Here is an 18,536-nt window from a genome sequence, read left to right as displayed (position 1 = left end):
TCAGTGTAGTGTCGATTTTCCTCCGCAAAAGTTTATGAACCTGTTGCAACTTACAATTGTATACGAAAATCTGTTAAAATCAGGTTGTGCAAAATTCATCCATATCATTTTACTGCAAAGCCATTGGTGTCTTCAACTGTGTCACGCATGTTACTCGATTAATTCTCGAAACAAATCACTGATTAGTTTCTTCTTCACTTGCATATATCTACCAGTATGTTACGATTTCTGAGGTCGTGTGCACGATTTCACTGTTTTGAGACTACTTTGACCACTGGTCATTGTCATCCCAGAAGTACAGATACACGTAGTTTGGAACTAAGGAAAGAAAAAAAACATTTATCATCAGTATATGACGAAAACTCATGTAATTGTTAATGTGGCTACAACTAACAAAAACAAATGTCATATATTGCAATAAACACAAGTTATTGTTGCTCAGGCAATGATTCAGGTATAGCACATAATGTCAAATATCTCCGGAAACAAGTAACGAAGTTTGTTTGGTTACAAGAGCCAGATAATGCCTCGATAAAAGAAGAACATATAATCTTGGTTCCAACTGCACCGGATGTTTTGAAACTAGAATTTAGGTTTAAAATGGCTGAAACTGAAGGTATTATGCTAAACATCCTGGTACCTTTCATTGTACTTATACTTTTAATGATGGATCACAGAATTTATGTATCATACTAGGTTTTTTTCTTTTATGAGGCTTAATGAAGCACTTAGGAAAACTTTAGATCAATTTATTTATTTCTGGGTGGTGAAAGTTTCATTGTATTTTTGAAATATTGACGACAAATAGAATGCTAATTGACAGTTGTGGTGGAAGCAAGGCCAGTTAATGTGTCCCAAAATTCATGCAAAATTTCACCACATGCAGTTTTTTTCGATTACTTCCTCTGCATTTAAGGAAATGTACTGTACTAACGGGCGTGTAATGCTTTCATACAAGTCCCTATGTTTACTACGATAACTATCACAGACGTTAAAAATTCATGACAGTCACATTCGAATCTGAAAATCGGTCAAAAGATACCCGGTTGACGGTACTTTGCGCAGCAAACCACGTTTCGTGTTACACATGTTTAAAAGTGCTGCTGTATTGGAAACGCTTGCTACAATCAAGTAGAGAAGCGCTCCATATCCACCAGCCACCAGTGCTGCTATTGTGTCTCATCCTGTGCATATTAGTAGAAATATTTTGCTAAGCTCGTCACATAGAAAAAAATTTTGTTATTCATGTAGCCAAAAAGGTTTCACTGGCGCTGTTAGATCCTCGTGGATTTTATTTGTATACTGGCTTTTTGCCCGCGTGTATACAGTATATCTGTCACGTATTTATCACATTTCACACATATTTGTACACATTTCACCTGCCTCTGTAGAAAATTTCGTCCCATTGTTTCATTTCAGTCCTGAGGAAACTGCCTGGGTAAGAAGTACGCAGTGCGTATTCTTGCGCCCTAGTTGACGCATTGAACAACACAAATAAGACACAGAGTGCACTTAATACTTTTAAAGTATTCCCCGTCAACTAAACTAGGAAGAAATACCAAAAGACTTTTGAAGTTCTTAACATTTTTACATGTCACCCTTCTTTCCGATCATAACCTGTAGGACTTGGACCTGCACAGGTAGGAGTGGGGATTAAAACAACGCGACACAGAAGTAATGAGTCACTTGTATATTGAAAATTGTTGAAATTGCCCCCAAGTGTTGTTTGTGCTTCTGTTTCACAGTTCTTCGACCTCACTCTCAGCCATAGGTTACTAGAGCTGTCTTCCTGTCTCAGTAAGTTTTCTTTTTTTTTTTTTTTTTCAGATGACAAGTGATATCTGTGCCAAGTTTGGTATACATTGATTAAGGCGTTACACAGATATTCTGCTGTGCACATGTCTTTGCACCCCTGTCACTACCTCACCCCTAGGACTTAAACGTCGTTGCGCCAGTCACCAGTGAGCCAAGTGACGACTAAAACTATGGATTCGATACTGATATCGTTCATTAACTAATATTTTTACACGTCACGATTTTCTACTCCCACTCACACCCCCAGCGGTATGTCACACTCACATTATCTGTACACAAATAATAAAAATTATATGTGTACAGAGAATTTGGCTGAAATTGCTCCAGATATCCCAGAGTTAATCTTCTGTGTCATCCCCTTTTTCAACTGCACCCCCACCTGTATGTTTCTCTCCAGAACTTAAGTTGTGTATGTATCAAGACTGGTTGAAATAAATCTAGTTATTCAGTAGGAGATGTGGGACATTTGAACATGCATACATTTGAACATGCATACATTTGAACATGCATACATTTGAACATGCATACATTTGAACATGCATACATTTGAACATGCATACATTTGAACATGCATACATTTGAACATGCATACATTTGAACATGCATACATTTGAACATGCATACATTTGAACATGCATACATTTGAACATGCATACATTTGAACGTGCATACATTTGAACGTGCATACATTTGAACGTGCATACATTTGAACGTGCATACATTTGAACGTGCATACATTTGAACGTGCATACATTTGAACGTGCATACATTTGAACGTGCATACATTTGAACGTGCATACATTTGAACGTGCATACATTTGAACGTGCATACATTTGAACGTGCATACATTTGAACGTGCATACATTTGAACGTGCATACATTTGAACGTGCATACATTTGAACGTGCATACATTTGAACGTGCATACATTTGAACGTGCATACATTTGAACGTGCATACATTTGAACGTGCATACATTTGAACGTGCATACATTTGAACGTGCATACATTTGAACGTGCATACATTTGAACGTGCATACATTTGAACGTGCATACATTTGAACGTGCATACATTTGAACGTGCATACACTCGTACGTGCATACACTCGTACGTGCATACACTCGTACGTGCATACACAATGAACATGTATACGTACATAATTCTTTATAATATACTAGCATCTTTTTCCCACAGTTTCACTTATCTATGAACCCAGCACACAATTCACACATACCTCCACCTCCTCCTCCTCCTCTCCTCTGTCTGTCCACAACATCCTCCCCACCCCTCCCCGTCTCTCACTTAATCTCCAGCCCCCCCCTCCCCACCCCCTTTGCCCATCTGCACATGTAGCCCCTGCAAGGCATACAGATGCTATCTGCACTATAACCTCTCGAGCAGGCCAGCATATATGTCAGGAGTTGGAAAAAAAACAAAAAAAACCTCGGTTGAAATCAATTAAGTAATTACACACACACACACACACACACACACACACACACACACACACACACACACACTGTATATATAAAGGGATACAGACTCGCAACACAGTTGTGTATTATAGAAGTGTGGTCAATATTTGTTATTTAACCATGTAAAGATACAGCACATTGCTTAGCTGCCTGTGTTCCCTTGTTTGTCAAGTCTGTCACAATAATTAGTTAGATTGAAACGGTGTTCTGAATCTGGATTCGAAACCAGAACCTTACTTTGCAATGCAAATCAGGCATGACTCAGTTCCTGTCCTCAGAAAGCAGAGACCTGAAGCTTTGAGTATGGGTCGTGAGTCACTGCAGAGTGAAAGAGCTAGTCTGGAAACAGTTTGTTAACGTTTGTTCACAGATAGTCTGGCGTATCAGATTGCGCAGGGCCCGGTGTCTGTTTTCGGCGGCATCGGCTTCGGTATCGTCTGGGGAATTCTCGCCAAGTACATCCCCGAGAAAGACGATGTGAGTATGCTATTTGGGTACGGCACTAGAGATAATCCTTGAGAAACCAGTCCTTTTGTGGTCAAATTGTGCTCACTTTCGATTTAGTAATGCAATTGAAAAACTGGTCTTTATAGAAATTCTTTCCTGATTGTTAATCTCCAATATTATACATTTTATTACAAGCAAGATGTGCTAGATACGTTAATGTAATGTTTTAAATATTATTATTATATACCAGTGTATGCGCCATTACGCAGTAATAGTGGTGGAAGAAAGGTAAAAAAATTTTAGTTTTACTGCCTGCTGATTAAATAAATTATTGCCTAAGTATTTACTAAATATTTATATAGCAGTGCGCATATATTTAAGGTAGAAATTACAGGATATAGGTGATTGTCTAAAAACTAAAAGGAACCATTTCAGAAAAATTACTTGTTCACCTTGTAGGCAGCACATACATTCAATTTCTTGTCCTAAGTCGTAAGGTGTCTTTTCCTGTGGTGTTTCCAAATATGCACTCCGGTCAACGGAAATAGAATGTTTATGACGTGGATAATTCTGACTCGGTTTTTTTATGAAATAGCATTTTTATTACATTTAAAAAATCGTAATTGCGTTTCGCTTCCATGCATATTAAGATTTAAGTATGTCTAGACAGTGATTTAGTTGATCTTGACTTCAGTTTTCAAGCATTTACTGAAAATTCTCATATACACATTCCCGCATTTCTCTACCAACTTTAGCCACTTCTTGGTTGATTACCTCTTAAGGGTTTTTGGAGCCAAGAGATGTTGCCAAAGCTTGAAATGACCCAGCCTCGTAACAAGCCATTAACGGCGTCCACAAATAAACGTGCAATGTGCTGGTTTGCATCATTTTGTAGGAAATAGACATTTAAAATGTTATATATACGCAGTTTTCTCAGTTATGCACGCAACAAAGTGTTCCCCAGGTGAACGTAATGCACCATATTCATCTTTAAAAAATATAATTCAGTAAACCCAAAAACTCAAAGTAATAACTCTGAATGGTTATTTTTGCAACACTACTGGATATTCTGCTAACTGATCTCCGTACTCAAATAAAAATGATCTGCATCGCTCATGATTAAGGCATATTCCTTTCCTTTAATGAGCACTTCCAGTCGAATGGCAAAGTAAAATTACGTTTAATCTCGCGCCTTAAGCTGTTCAATAGTACGCATATTTACCGATGAAAATTTAAATGCTTCCGTACCATTGTGCCCACGAATTCACGACTTGACTTTAATTCACCTTGGGCTCCGAATCAGTGCCGACCTTTCGCTCTCAATGATTTCCGAAGTCGTTATAGTGGCTTCTCATTTACAATACCTCGTGTTTTCAGACTGTAAACGCACCTGGCAACCTTATTGTGGCTGGGAACGGTATCTAGGTGCTTCAGTCGAAACGAACGTGAAAAGTGACACAGTTGCCTTGACACAATTGCGCACATACGCAAACAAGTGGTTGTTTATCTTTTACTGCTTCACCTCTACACCGTTATGATTTAGTGAAGCCAATGATTGCTTATTTTCCAAACCCACTTTGCCTACAACCGCACCACATACTTATCTCAGTTTCGTTTCTATAGTGTGGAGAATGAGTCAGGCAAAAAATTAAAATTCATGGGTTGCTAAACGTGAAGCTTCGTAACCACAGAAAGTCACTGCTTCTATGTACCCTGCCGCTACAGCGAATGCATTACACATCCAAAGCAATTTTTATTGACACGTAGTCACTAGTATTTACAACCTCGACAAATCAAGATTCTATCTTCACAGTGCCTTCACACAGGAACCGTACACTTACTTACTCCTGGGCATATATACATTATGTTTGAAAATCTTTGCACGAAACGTCTAGAGGTGGGGAACAACTTTTGTTACAGACAAAAAGTTCGCTGACGCCTCCCTCTCCCTGCTGGGTGTCGTTTTATTGAATTCGCCAGCCAGGGATAACGAGATTTCACTGAACTAGCAGTGTCTACTAACAACGGATGTTGCGTCTGCAGAATGCCTGCCCTAAACAACTGGCAATAATTTTCAACAAGAAAACCTTAAGAATGAGTGTGACAAAGTGGAAATAGACATTTTAGAAGCTCGGTCTACCCCCTTCCACGCAGAGCACGTGACTGGACTAAAGGAAACACGCTGTGCATAAACGCTACAGAGTGCCTACCCCCTGTCGCCTTTCAGGGGCATAATCAGTTATAAAAGACGTCTGTGTCAACAGGAAATGTTAGCGAACATTCTGCCTCGAACAAAAGTTGTTCCCCATGATGCGATCTGTCACCCATGAATGTTTGATGCAAAATCTTTGAAACACTCTGTACGTCGATTGATATAAGGAGTTTTCCGGTCTTGGAGCCTTATTTTATGCTCATGTGCAACATTTTTTCCTGTAAGAAATTTTTTCATACAAATCTTTTTTAATACACAAAAGTACATACCTAGCTATGCAGCACTAAATGGCGGCCAAAATACCTCTGCGCCGATACCGGAACTAAACAGTTCGCATGATTAAGGATGAAGTACAGGTCTGTAAACAAAATTAAACATATGTAAATTATCTGAATTAAATTCTCTGTGGCGTGAATCTCGAAAGTCAAATTTCCTTAAGTGCATTTCAAACTGGCGGTCACTTGAAAACGTAGGCACTGTAAATCAACTTATTATGTTGCCTTAGACTATAAATAAATAAACAAATGTTATGAATGACATCCTTAAATCCGTCGTCAAAATGACATGCCCGATTATGATCAATCTGGATGACTTTCAGTTGCAAATATGTGTTTAGGATCATAAGTCCAAATTAATGAATTCATTGCTTCATTGTTGTTATGCGGATTGGCTCAAAGGCCTCGCTCCATCAGATCATCGTGTCAGATGTTTGTACGTATCAGCAATAACTTTGATAACCTCTCTTTAGCGGTGGCTTATGATCAAAAGTATCCAGTTTCCCGTTCACCTCAGCTTGCTTCCATTTACCTAAACTTCCAGAACAGTAATGGTGCCGTAGATTGTCACTCGTTGAACTCCTGTGATAGTGTAACCATAACCGGTTTTTTAACCCAGTTTTGACGAAAACACACAATCGAGACATCTGAAGGGGACTTACGTCGCCATTTTCTTCGACCTAGAATGTTACAATAGCTTCATAGAGAAAGAGATATCAATAGGAGTCGCAAAGGGCCCAAGTGCCGAGAGCGGCTAGAGTGGGCGTCTGCGCACTTCCATTGAAACGTGGTTTTCAAGTATAAAGAATAATTTCCCAACAAAATCGATTTGATCATATGTTTTAAGAATAAAAGAATTCAAAATATGAAGAAAAGAGATCTTTCGCAACCTTGAGATAAAGTTGTCATCAGTTGGTAGAGCACTTGCCCGCGAAAGGCAAAGGTCCCGAGTTCGAGTCTCGGTCGGGCACACAGTTTTAATCTGCCAGGAAGTTTCATATCAGCGCACACTCCGCTGCAGAGTGAAAATCTCATTCTGGAAAGTTGTCATCAATCTGAAGATTGATTTGAACGTCCCAGTGCTTTACTAGACATAGAGGTGATAATGCCATTGCCTTCCTATGACCTGTAAACTGACTTATCCAGCGTATAGTTTAACGTTGACTCCGAACAACAGAATTTTTCGCAGCAGCAAACTTTGTGAGATGGAGTGATAAGTGGCAGATAACATTCTAGGACTGATCTGGGACTCAACCCAAAACTTTCGGGTACGTATCTAGCAGTTAGGTCAGAGACGCAGTGAAATATGTTAATAGCCCGTTGTAAGTGCTTTTGTAGTCATTAAGACGCAGCATGAGCGCAGTAGACGTACAAACTGAGCGAGCCACTGGCGGTTGCCCACAGCCGTACGTGATCCCGCTGCGGGTGCTGATGCTGCTGGGCGGAGGCATGCTCGCCGTTTTCGGCAGCGAGACCATCGGCTTCGACGGCGCGGGGCCACTGGGCTGCGTCTCTGCAGCCTTCGTGTCCTGCGTCTCCTGGAGCAGCCAGGGGCTCGACGTAGAGGACGTAAGCACCTCAAACCTTCCTTCTCGTCTCCTCCTCGTCTTCTCCTCCTCCTCCTCGTCTTCTCCTCCTCCTCCTCGTCTTCTCCTCCTCCTCCTCGTCTTCTCCTCCTCCTCCTCGTCTTCTCCTCCTCCTCCTCGTCTTCTCCTCCTCCTCCTCGTCTTCTCCTCCTCCTCCTCGTCTTCTCCTCCTCCTCCTCGTCTTCTCCTCCTCCTCCTCGTCTTCTCCTCCTCCTCCTCGTCTTCTCCTCCTCCTCCTCGTCTTCTCCTCCTCCTCCTCGTCTTCTCCTCCTCCTCCTCGTCTTCTCCTCCTCCTCCTCCTCCTCGTCTTCTCCTCCTCCTCCTCCTCCTCGTCTTCTCCTCCTCCTCCTCCTCCTCCTCCTCCTCCTCCTCCTCCTCGTCTTCTCCTCCTCCTCCTCCTCCTCGTCTTCTCCTCCTCCTCCTCCTCCTCCTCGTCTTCTCCTCCTCCTCCTCCTCCTCCTCGTCTTCTCCTCCTCCTCCTCCTCCTCCTCGTCTTCTCCTCCTCCTCCTCCTCCTCCTCGTCTTCTCCTCCTCCTCCTCCTCCTCCTCGTCTTCTCCTCCTCCTCCTCCTCCTCCTCGTCTTCTCCTCCTCCTCCTCCTCCTCCTCCTCCTCCTCGTCTTCTCCTCCTCCTCCTCCTCCTCCTCCTCCTCCTCGTCTTCTCCTCCTCCTCCTCCTCCTCCTCCTCGTCTTCTCCTCCTCCTCCTCCTCCTCCTCCTCGTCTTCTCCTCCTCCTCCTCCTCGTCTTCTCCTCCTCCTCCTCCTCGTCTTCTCCTCCTCCTCCTCCTCCTCCTCCTCGTCTTCTCCTCCTCCTCCTCCTCGTCTTCTCCTCCTCGTCTTCTCCTCCTCCTCCTCCTCGTCTTCTCCTCCTCCTCCTCCTCGTCTTCTCCTCCTCGTCTTCTCCTCCTCCTCCTCCTCGTCTTCTCCTCCTCGTCTTCTCCTCCTCCTCCTCCTCGTCTTCTCCTCCTCCTCCTCCTCGTCTTCTCCTCCTCCTCCTCCTCGTCTTCTCCTCCTCCTCCTCCTCGTCTTCTCCTCCTCCTCCTCCTCCTCCTCCTCGTCTTCTCCTCCTCCTCCTCCTCCTCCTCGTCTTCTCCTCCTCCTCCTCCTCCTCCTCGTCTTCTCCTCCTCCTCCTCCTCGTCTTCTCCTCCTCCTCCTCCTCCTCCTCGTCTTCTCCTCCTCCTCCTCCTCCTCCTCGTCTTCTCCTCCTCCTCCTCCTCCTCCTCGTCTTCTCCTCCTCCTCCTCCTCCTCCTCGTCTTCTCCTCCTCCTCCTCGTCTTCTCCTCCTCCTCCTCCTCCTCCTCTTCTCCTCCTCCTCCTCCTCTTCTCCTCCTCCTCCTCCTCCTCCTCCTCGTCTTCTCCTCCTCCTCGTCTTCTCCTCCTCCTCCTCCTCCTCCTCGTCTTCTCCTCCTCCTCCTCCTCCTCCTCGTCTTCTCCTCCTCCTCCTCCTCCTCCTCGTCTTCTCCTCCTCCTCCTCCTCCTCCTCCTCCTCGTCTCCTCCTCCTCCTCCTCGTCTTCTCCTCCTCCTCCTCCTCCTCCTCCTCCTCCTCGTCTTCTCCTCCTCCTCCTCCTCCTCCTCCTCGTCTTCTCCTCCTCCTCCTCCTCCTCCTCCTCGTCTCCTCCTCCTCCTCTCCTCCTCCTCGTCTCCTCCTCCTCGTCTCCTCCTCCTCGTCTCCTCCTCCTCGTCTCCTCCTCCTCCTCCTCCTCCTCCTCGTCTCCTCCTCCTCCTCCTCCTCCTCGTCTCCTCCTCCTCCTCCTCCTCCTCGTCTCCTCCTCCTCCTCCTCCTCCTCTTCCTCCTCGTCTTCTCCTCCTCCTCCTCCTCGTCTTCTCCTCCTCCTCCTCCTCCTCGTCTTCTCCTCCTCGTCTTCTCCTCCTCCTCCTCCTCGTCTTCTCCTCCTCGTCTTCTCCTCCTCGTCCTCCTCCTCCTCCTCCTCGTCTTCTCCTCCTCCTCCTCCTCCACGTCTTCTCCTCCTCCTCCTCCTCCTCCACGTCTTCTCCTCCTCCTTCTCCACGTCTTCTCCTCCTCCTCCTCCACGTCTTCTCCTCCTCCTCCTCCACGTCTTCTCCTCCTCCTCCTCCACGTCTTCTCCTCCTCCTCCTCCACGTCTTCTCCTCCTCCTCCTCCACGTCTTCTCCTCCTCCTCCTCCTCCTCCTCCTCCTCCTCCTCGTCTTCTCCTCCTCCTCCTCCTCCTCCTCGTCTTCTCCTCCTCCTCCTCCTCCTCCTCCTCGTCTTCTCCTCCTCCTCCTCCTCCTCCTCCTCCTCCTCGTCTTCTCCTCCTCCTCCTCCTCCTCCTCGTCTCCTCCTCCTCGTCTCCTCCTCCTCCTCCTCCTCCTCGTCGTCGTCGTCGTCGTCGTCGTCGTCGTCGTCGTCGTCGTCTCCTCCTCCTCCTCCTCCTCCTCCTCCTCCTCCCCGTCTCCTCCTCCTCCTCCCCGTCTCCTCCTCCTCCTCCCCGTCTCCTCCTCCTCCTCCCCGTCTCCTCCTCCTCCTCCCCGTCTCCTCCTCCTCCTCCCCGTCTCCTCCTCCTCCTCCTCCTCCCCGTCTCCTCCTCCTCCTCCTCCTCCCCATCTCCTCCTCCTCCTCCTCGTCTCCTCCTCCTCCTCGTCTCCCTGCGGGTCCGGGGTAAGAATAGGCCCGATGTATTCCTGCCTGTCGTAAGAGGGGACTAAAAGGAGTTTCAACCGTTTCGGCCTTCCATGTAATGGTCCCCCTTGGGGTTTGACCTCCATTTTTCAAAATTCTACAGAAGTACGAGCCTTTTGGGGAAGGACACCTTATGTGGTGTATCACTGGTCCTCCGTGCACTAAGACCTTGGCACTCAGCATTGTAATGGTGTTGTAACCATACCCACTATTCATCAAATTGGTCCTAAATGCCTGATGGGTTGTAAAAGTTACGCACATAGTGCGCCCCCATCTGCACCTACGATCATGATGGACTTTCCATGGCACCCGAAATCCAGCACGGTAGCCAGCCCGTTGCGGTGGGGTCGTCATGTACCCTCTAGGTTGTAGCCCCCTGACAACACAGGGATCGTACTGCCAATACCTGAGCTGCACCCTCCCCACGTCGGCCAAGGAATAGATGCCCGTCTCCTTGGGGCATCATGACTACCGGCAACGGTCATCCTGCCAGGTGGCCCTTGCTGAGGCTGGGTGGCGCCCGTGGGGAGACCCCCTGGTCGGAGTGGGTGGTATCGGGGTGGACGTTTCGCAGATGAAACGTCAACATGTATCAGGTCGCTCTGCGGCCGAGTCATTCAAAAAGAAAAGTACTGTCTCTGGTTCTGGTTCTCCTGCCCTTTCCCCCTTGGCCACTCCCTGGGAGGAAGGACAGGCCAGGCGGCTTGGGGGCGGAGTACTTCCCCCGCTATTTGGTCTGTTCTCGGACCAATGGGGGGATGTTCGCCACCTCCAAGCCCATGTTCTTTGTTCAGCACATCGAGGACATCTTCGGGGAAATCGAGGCTCTCAGCAAAATGCGTTCGGGGTCCGTTCTTATGAAGACCACCTCCGCCACAAAGTCGGCGGCGCTCCAGGCGTGTGACCAACTAGGGGACATCCCAGTGTCCATTGTCCCACATCTGGCACTGAATAGGACGCAGGGGGTTATTTTTCATCGGGACCTCCTGCTACAATCTGATGAGGAGCTCAGGGCCAACCTGAAGCGCCAAGGCGTGCATTTCGTCCGGCGAGTCCAGCGCGGCCCCAAAGACCGTTGCATCGACACCGGGGCCTTCATCCTCACATTCGAGGGGGACGTTCTCCTGGAGAAGGTAAAGGTGATGTGCTACCGGTGCGACGTGCGACCTTACGTCCCGCCTCCTATGCGCTGTTTTCGGTGTTTGCGCTTTGGGCACATGTCGTTACGGTGTGAGGCTGAGCCCCTTTGTGGCGATTGTGGACGTCCTCTTCGTGAGGAACATACATGCACCCTACCACCTCGGTGCGTTAATTGTCCTGGCATCCATTCGCCTAGATCCTTACACTGCCCCGCGTATCAGAAGGAGAAGAAGATTCAAGAACTCAAAACTTTGGATCGTCTCTCTTATTCTGAGGGCAGGAAGAAGTATGACCGCCTCCATCCCGTGACGTTGACCACTTCGTTTGCCTGAGTCGTGTCCACTCCTTCCACGATATCCTCACCCCTATCCTGTCCCCCCTTCACCTCCTCCCCCCATCTGGGGTCTATGCCTCCGCCTCCCAAATCCCTCCCTTCCAAATCCTCCTCCCCCGTGACCCCCGCCCCCTCTGCCCCAGGGGCCACCCTTCCTCCTCCTCCCCCCCACTGCCTGAGAAGCGATCCTCTTCTCAGGCGTCCATCGGGGATACGTTCTGGACCCCAGCTTCCGAGGTCCGGTGTTCCAAAATGGACCCCGCGTGTGAGGACCTTCTTCGGGTCCAGCCCACCATCCCTGCGCCTCCTCGGACTTCCAAGAAGGCCTCTAAGAAGAAGCCTCTATCCCCCTCTCCACCCCGGCGTGTTTCGTCTGACGCTCCATCCGTGAGTCGCTGCTCCCGGCCGTCCTCAGTTTCGTCGGGACGCTCTGCTGCCAGACGCTCAGCTGGCCTCTCGTCGGCAAATGATGCTGCCCCTCCTACACAACCCAGGACAGCGGCCGCAGCTGGCGACGACTCGATGGAACAGGATCCGCCTCCCGCCAGTTGTAGCGTTGTTCCCTCGAAACCTGGCCTCCGCGGCCGTCGAGGTGACCAGCTCTTCCCCCGTCTAGTTCCCCCTCTTTTTTGACTAGCGATGGCCTTGTTACATTGGAACATAAGAGGTATTCAATTTAATTGGGAGGAATTACAACTGCTCCTCCGCCCGCACTGTCCTCTCGTCCTTGGTCTCCAGGAAACCAAGTTGTGCCCGACTGACCATATTGCCTTTACCCACTACACCTCGGAGCGGTATGACCTCACCCCTGTGGACGGTATCCCAGCTCATGGTGGGGTCATGTTGCTCGTTCGGGACGATGTCTATTACTGTCCCATCCCATTGACCACCCCACTCCAAGCAATAGCTGTCCGTATTACTCTTTCTGCTTTTACTTTTTCAGTTTGTACCATCTACACTCCATCGTCATCCACAGTTAGTCGGGCTGACAAGATGCACCTGATTGTTCAGCTTCCCCTGCCGTTTTTATTGTTTGGCGACTTCAATGCCCATCATCCCCTTTGGGGCTCTCCTGCATCCTGTCAAAGAGGCTCACTCTTGGCGGATGTCTTCAACCATCTCAATCTTGTCTGCCTCAATACTGGCACCCCGACTTTCCTCTCGGACTCTACTCGTACCTACTCCCACTTGGACCTCTCAATCTGTTCTACCACTCTTGCCCGTCGATTCGAGTGGTATGTCCTTTCTGACACCTATTCGAGCTACCACTTCCCCTGTGTCATTCGTCTCCTGCACCACATCGCATCCCCACGTCCTTAGAGCTGGAACATACCGAAAGCTGACTGGGGACTTTACTCCTCCCTGGCGACCTTTCCGGACCACGATTTTCTCAGTTGTGACAGTCAGGTCGAATACCTCTCGGCTGTTATCGTCAATGCTGCCGAACGTTCCATTCCTCATACTACCTCTTCACGTCGCGTTTCTGTCCCCTGGTGGAATGAGGCTTGTAGAGACGCTGTCCGTGCTCGACGACGTGCTTTACGCACCTTTCGCCTCCATCCTACGTTGGCAAATTGTATTGGATACAAACGACTCAGAGCGCAATGCCGTAGAGTCATCAAAGACAGAAAAAAAGCTTGTTGGGCCTCTTTCACCAGCTCCTTTAACAGTTTTACTCCCTCTTCTGTCGTTTGGGGTGGCCTGCGCCGGCTGTCGGGCATTAAGGCCCACTCCTCGGTACCTGGCCTGACCTCAGGTAATGAGGTCCTTGTTGATCCTGTGGCTGTCTCCAACGCCTTCGGCCGGTTTTTCGCGGAGGTTTCAAGCTCCGCCCATTACCACCCTGCCTTCCTTCCCAGGAAAGAGGCAAAAGAGGCTCGGCGACCTTCCTTCCACTCGCTGAATCTGGAAACTTATAATGCCCCCTTTACTATACGGGAACTCGAACGTGCGCTTGCACTGTCCCGGTCCTCTGCTCCGGGGACAGATGCTATTCACGTTCAGATGCTGGCACACCTTTCTCCGGCGGGCAAAAGCTTCCTTCTTCGTACCTACAATCGCGTCTGGACCGAAGGTCAGATCCCCATGCGTTGGCGTGACGCTGTCGTTGTTCCTATACCCAAACCCGGGAAGGATAGACACCTTCCATCTAGTTACCGCCCCATTTCTCTTACAAGCTGTGTCTGTAAGGTGATGGAGTGCATAGTTAATGCTCGGTTAGTCTGGATTCTTGAATCTCGACGGCTACTTACCAATGTCCAATGCGGCTTTCGTCGCCGCCGCTCCGCTGTTGACCGCCTTGTGACCTTGTCGACATTCATCATGAACAACTTTTTGCGAAGGCGCCAAACGGTAGCCGTGTTCTTCGATTTGGAGAAGGCTTATGATACCTGTTGGAGAGGAGGTATCCTCCGCACTATGCACAAGTGGGGCCTACGCGGTCGCCTGCCCCTTTTTATTGATTCCTTTTTAACGGATTGAAAGTTTAGGGTACATGTGGGTTCCGTATTGTCCGACGTCTTCCTCCAGGAGAACGGAGTGCCTCAGGGCTCCATCTTGAGTGTAGCCCTTTCTGCTATCACGATCAATCCAATTATGGATTGCATTCCACCTAATGTCTCAGGCTCTCTCTGTCGATGACTTCGCGATCTACTGCAGTGCCCAGAGAACATGCCGCCTGGAGCGCTGCCTTTAGCGTTGTCTAGACAGCCTATACTCATGGAGCATGGCAAATGGCTTCCGGTTCTCTGAAGAGCAGACGGTTTGTATCAACTTTTGACGATATAAAGCGTTCCTTCCGCCATCCTTACATCTCGGTCCCGTTGTTCTCCCATTCGTGGAAACAACTAAGTTTCTAGGGCTCACATTGGACAGGAAACTTTGTTGGTCTCCGCATGTCTTTTATTTGGCGGCCCGTTGTACACGTTCCCTTAATGTCCTCAGACTTCTTAGTGGTTCATCTTGGGGGGCGGATCGCACTGTCCTGCTTCGCTTGTATCGGTCCATAGTCCGATCGAAGCTGGATTATGGGAGCTTCGTCTACTCGTCTGCTCGGCCATCCCTCTTACGCCATCTCAACTCCATCCACCATCGGGGGTTACGTCTTGCGACGGGAGCCTTCTACACTAGTCCTGCCGAGAGTCTTTATGCTGAAGCTGCCGAATTCAAAATTGACCTACCGGCGCGACGTACTGCTGTGTCGGTATGCCTGCCGGCTGTTGTCAATGCCCGACCACCCCTCTTATGAGTCCTTCTTCGCAGATTCTCTCGACCGTCAGTACGGGTTGTATGTGTCTGCCCTGCTGCCCCCTGGAGTCCGATTCCGTCGCCTGCTTCGACAATTGGATTTTGCCCTCGCTACCACCTTCAGAGAGGGTGAGAGCCCGACACCACCTTGGCTCCAGGCACCGGTTCATATTTATCTCGACCTCAGCTCACTCCCGAAGGAGGGTACTCCGGCTGCAGTGTATTGCTCACGGTTTGTCGAACTTCGTGCTCGACTTGCCGGTCACACATTTATTTACACCGATGGCTCCAAAACTGACGATGGTGTCGGCTGTGCCTTTGTCGTCCCTTTAAATACCGGCTCCTCGACCAATGTTCCAGCTTTACGGCCGAGCTTTTTGCTCTCCATCAGGCCGTTCAGTATGCCCGCCGCCACCGCCATTCTTCGTATGTACTCTGCTCTGATTCCCTCAGTGCTCTTCAGGGCCTTGGAGCTCCCTATCCGGTCCATCCCTTGGTGCAACGGATCCAGCAGTCCCTCCATTCTTTCGCTGATAATGGTTCTCCTGTCAGCTTTCTGTGGGTTCCCGGACATGTAGAAGTGCCTGGGAATGAGGCTTCAGATGCTGCAGCCAAGGCTGCAGTCCTCCTGCCTCGGCCAGCCTCCCGTTGTGTCCTGTCATCTGACGTTCGTGGGATTGTTTGTAAGAGTCTTGTGTCGTTGTGGTGGGATGCTTGGTCATCCCTCCAAGGAAACAAGCTCCGGGTAGTAAAACCGCTCCTAACTGCTTGGACAACCTTCTCCCGACCATCTCGGCGAGAAGAGGTCCTTCTGACCAGGTTGCAGATTGGGCATTGCCGGTTTAGCCACCGCTACCTGCTCTCCAGTGACCCAGCCCCACAGTGCCCTTGTGGTCATGCATTAACAGTGCGCCATGTTTTCTTGTCGTGTCCCCAATGTAGTCAATATCGTGTTGTCCTGTCTCTGCCATCTACTTTACAGGATATTTTAGCTGATGACGCTAGAGCTGCTGCTCGTGTTCTTCGTTTTATTGCTTTGACTGGCTTGTCCAAAGACATCTAACTCTTTCACTTATTTTATCTGCATATTTGTAAGAACTTTCTGGGGTCCCCCCCCCCTTGAGTTTTACTAGATTCTATGTGCTCTAACAATTGTGACTGGGCGCTAATGACATCAGTAGTTGAGCGCCCTTAAACCTCCTCCTCGTCTTGTCCTCCTCCTCCTCGTCTTGTCCTCCTCCTCCTCGTCTTGTCCTCCTCCTCCTCGTCTTGTCCTCCTCCTCCTCGTCGTCTTGTCCTCCTCCTCCTCCTCGTCGTCTTGTCCTCCTCCTCCTCCTCCTCGTCGTCTTGTCCTCCTCCTCCTCCTCCTCCTCCTCGTCGTCGTCTTGTCCTCCTCCTCCGCCTCCTCCTCGTCGTCGTCTTGTCCTCCTCCTCCTCCTCCTCCTCGTCGCCGTCTTGTCCTCCTCCTCCTCCTCCTCCTCCTCCTCCTCCTCGTCGTCGTCTTGTCCTCCTCCTCGTCGTCGTCTTGTCCTCCTCCTCCTCCTCGTCGTCGTCTTGTCCTCCTCCTCCTCCTCGTCGCCGTCTTGTCCTCCTCCTCCTCCTCCTCCTCGCCGTCTTGTCCTCCTCCTCGCCGTCTTGTCCTCCTCCTCCTCCTCCTCCTCCTCCTCCTCCTCGCCGTCTTGTCCTCCTCCTCCTCCTCCTCCTCCTCCTCCTCCTCGCCGTCTTGTCCTCCTCCTCCTCCTCCTCCTCCTCCTCCTCCTCCTCCTCCTCCTCCTCCTCCTCCTCCTCCTCCTCCTCCTCGCCGTCTTGTCCTCCTCCTCCTCCTCCTCCTCCTCCTCCTCCTCCTCCTCCTCGCCGTCTTGTCCTCCTCCTCCTCCTCCTCCTCCTCCTCCTCCTCGCCGTCTTGTCCTCCTCCTCCTCCTCCTCCTCCTCCTCGCCGTCTTGTCCTCCTCCTCCTCCTCCTCCTCCTCCTCCTCCTCCTCCTCGCCGTCTTGTCCTCCTCCTCCTCCTCCTCCTCCTCCTCCTCCTCCTCCTCGCCGTCTTGTCCTCCTCCTCCTCGCCGTCTTGTCCTCCTCCTCCTCGCCGTCTTGTCCTCCTCCTCCTCCTCCTCCTCCTCCTCCTCCTCCTCGCCGTCTTGTCCTCCTCCTCCTCCTCCTCCTCCTCCTCGCCGTCTTGTCCTCCTCCTCCTCCTCCTCCTCGCCGTCTTGTCCTCCTCCTCCTCCTCCTCCTCGCCGTCTTGTCCTCCTCCTCCTCCTCCTCCTCCTCCTCCTCCTCCTCCTCCTCCTCCTCCTCCTCCTCCTCGCCATCTTGTCCTCCTCCTCCTCCTCCTCCTCCTCGTCTTGTCCTCCTCCTCCTCCTCCTCCTCGTCTTGTCCTCCTCCTCCTCCTCCTCGTCGTCTTGTCCTCCTCCTCCTCCACGTCGTCGTCTTGTCCTCCTCCTCCTCCACGTCGTCGTCTTGTCCTCCTCCTCCTCCTCCTCGTCGTCGTCTTGTCCTCCTCCTCCTCCTCGTCGTCGTATTGTCCTCCTCCTCCTCGTCGTCGTCGCCGTCTTGTCCTCCTCCTCCTCGTCGTCGTCGCCGTCTTGTCCTCCTCCTCCTCGTCGTCGTCGCCGTCTTGTCCTCCTCCTCCTCGTCGTCGTCGCCGTCTTGTCCTCCTCCTCCTCGTCGTCGTCGCCGTCTTGTCCTCCTCCTCCTCGTCGTCGTCGCCGTCTTGTCCTCCTCCTCCTCGTCGTCGTCGCCGTCTTGTCCTCCTCCTCCTCGTCGTCGTCGCCGTCTTGTCCTCCTCCTCCTCGTCGTCGTCGCCGTCTTGTCCTCCTCCTCCTCGTCGTCGTCGCCGTCTTGTCCTCCTCCTCCTCGTCGTCGTCGCCGTCTTGTCCTCCTCCTCCTCGTCGTCGTCGCCGTCTTGTCCTCCTCCTCCTCGTCGTCGTCGCCGTCTTGTCCTCCTCCTCCTCGTCGTCGTCGCCGTCTTGTCCTCCTCCTCCTCGTCGTCGTCGCCGTCTTGTCCTCCTCCTCCTCGTCGTCGTCGCCGTCTTGTCCTCCTCCTCCTCGTCGTCGTCGCCGTCTTGTCCTCCTCCTCCTCGTCGTCGTCGCCGTCTTGTCCTCCTCCTCCTCGTCGTCGTCGCCGTCTTGTCCTCCTCCTCCTCGTCGTCGTCGCCGTCTTGTCCTCCTCCTCCTCGTCGTCGTCGCCGTCTTGTCCTCCTCCTCCTCGTCGTCGTCGCCGTCTTGTCCTCCTCCTCCTCGTCGTCGTCGCCGTCTTGTCCTCCTCCTCCTCGTCGTCGTCGCCGTCTTGTCCTCCTCCTCCTCGTCGTCGTCGCCGTCTTGTCCTCCTCCTCCTCGTCGTCGTCGCCGTCTTGTCCTCCTCCTCCTCG

At 50.6% G+C, this 18,536-nt stretch overlaps 1 protein-coding gene across 1 annotated transcript in view; it reads left to right on the top strand.

Annotated features, from left to right (window-relative positions):
• The window catches only part of LOC124775761 (sodium/hydrogen exchanger 9B2-like), a 203,337-nt gene that overhangs the window by 146,344 nt on the left and 38,457 nt on the right, over positions 1–18,536 (top strand). Inside the window, exons 8-9 of the mRNA XM_047250591.1 lie at positions 3,662–3,768; positions 7,630–7,794. Coding sequence (XP_047106547.1) covers positions 3,662–3,768; positions 7,630–7,794 — 272 coding nt within the window. The remainder of the gene's footprint in view (positions 1–3,661; positions 3,769–7,629; positions 7,795–18,536) is intronic.

This window comes from Schistocerca piceifrons, chromosome 2, assembly GCF_021461385.2.
Source record: "Schistocerca piceifrons isolate TAMUIC-IGC-003096 chromosome 2, iqSchPice1.1, whole genome shotgun sequence".
In the NCBI taxonomy this organism is placed as follows: Eukaryota; Metazoa; Arthropoda; class Insecta; order Orthoptera; family Acrididae; genus Schistocerca; species Schistocerca piceifrons.
This window is presented reverse-complemented; position numbering and strand designations above follow the sequence as displayed.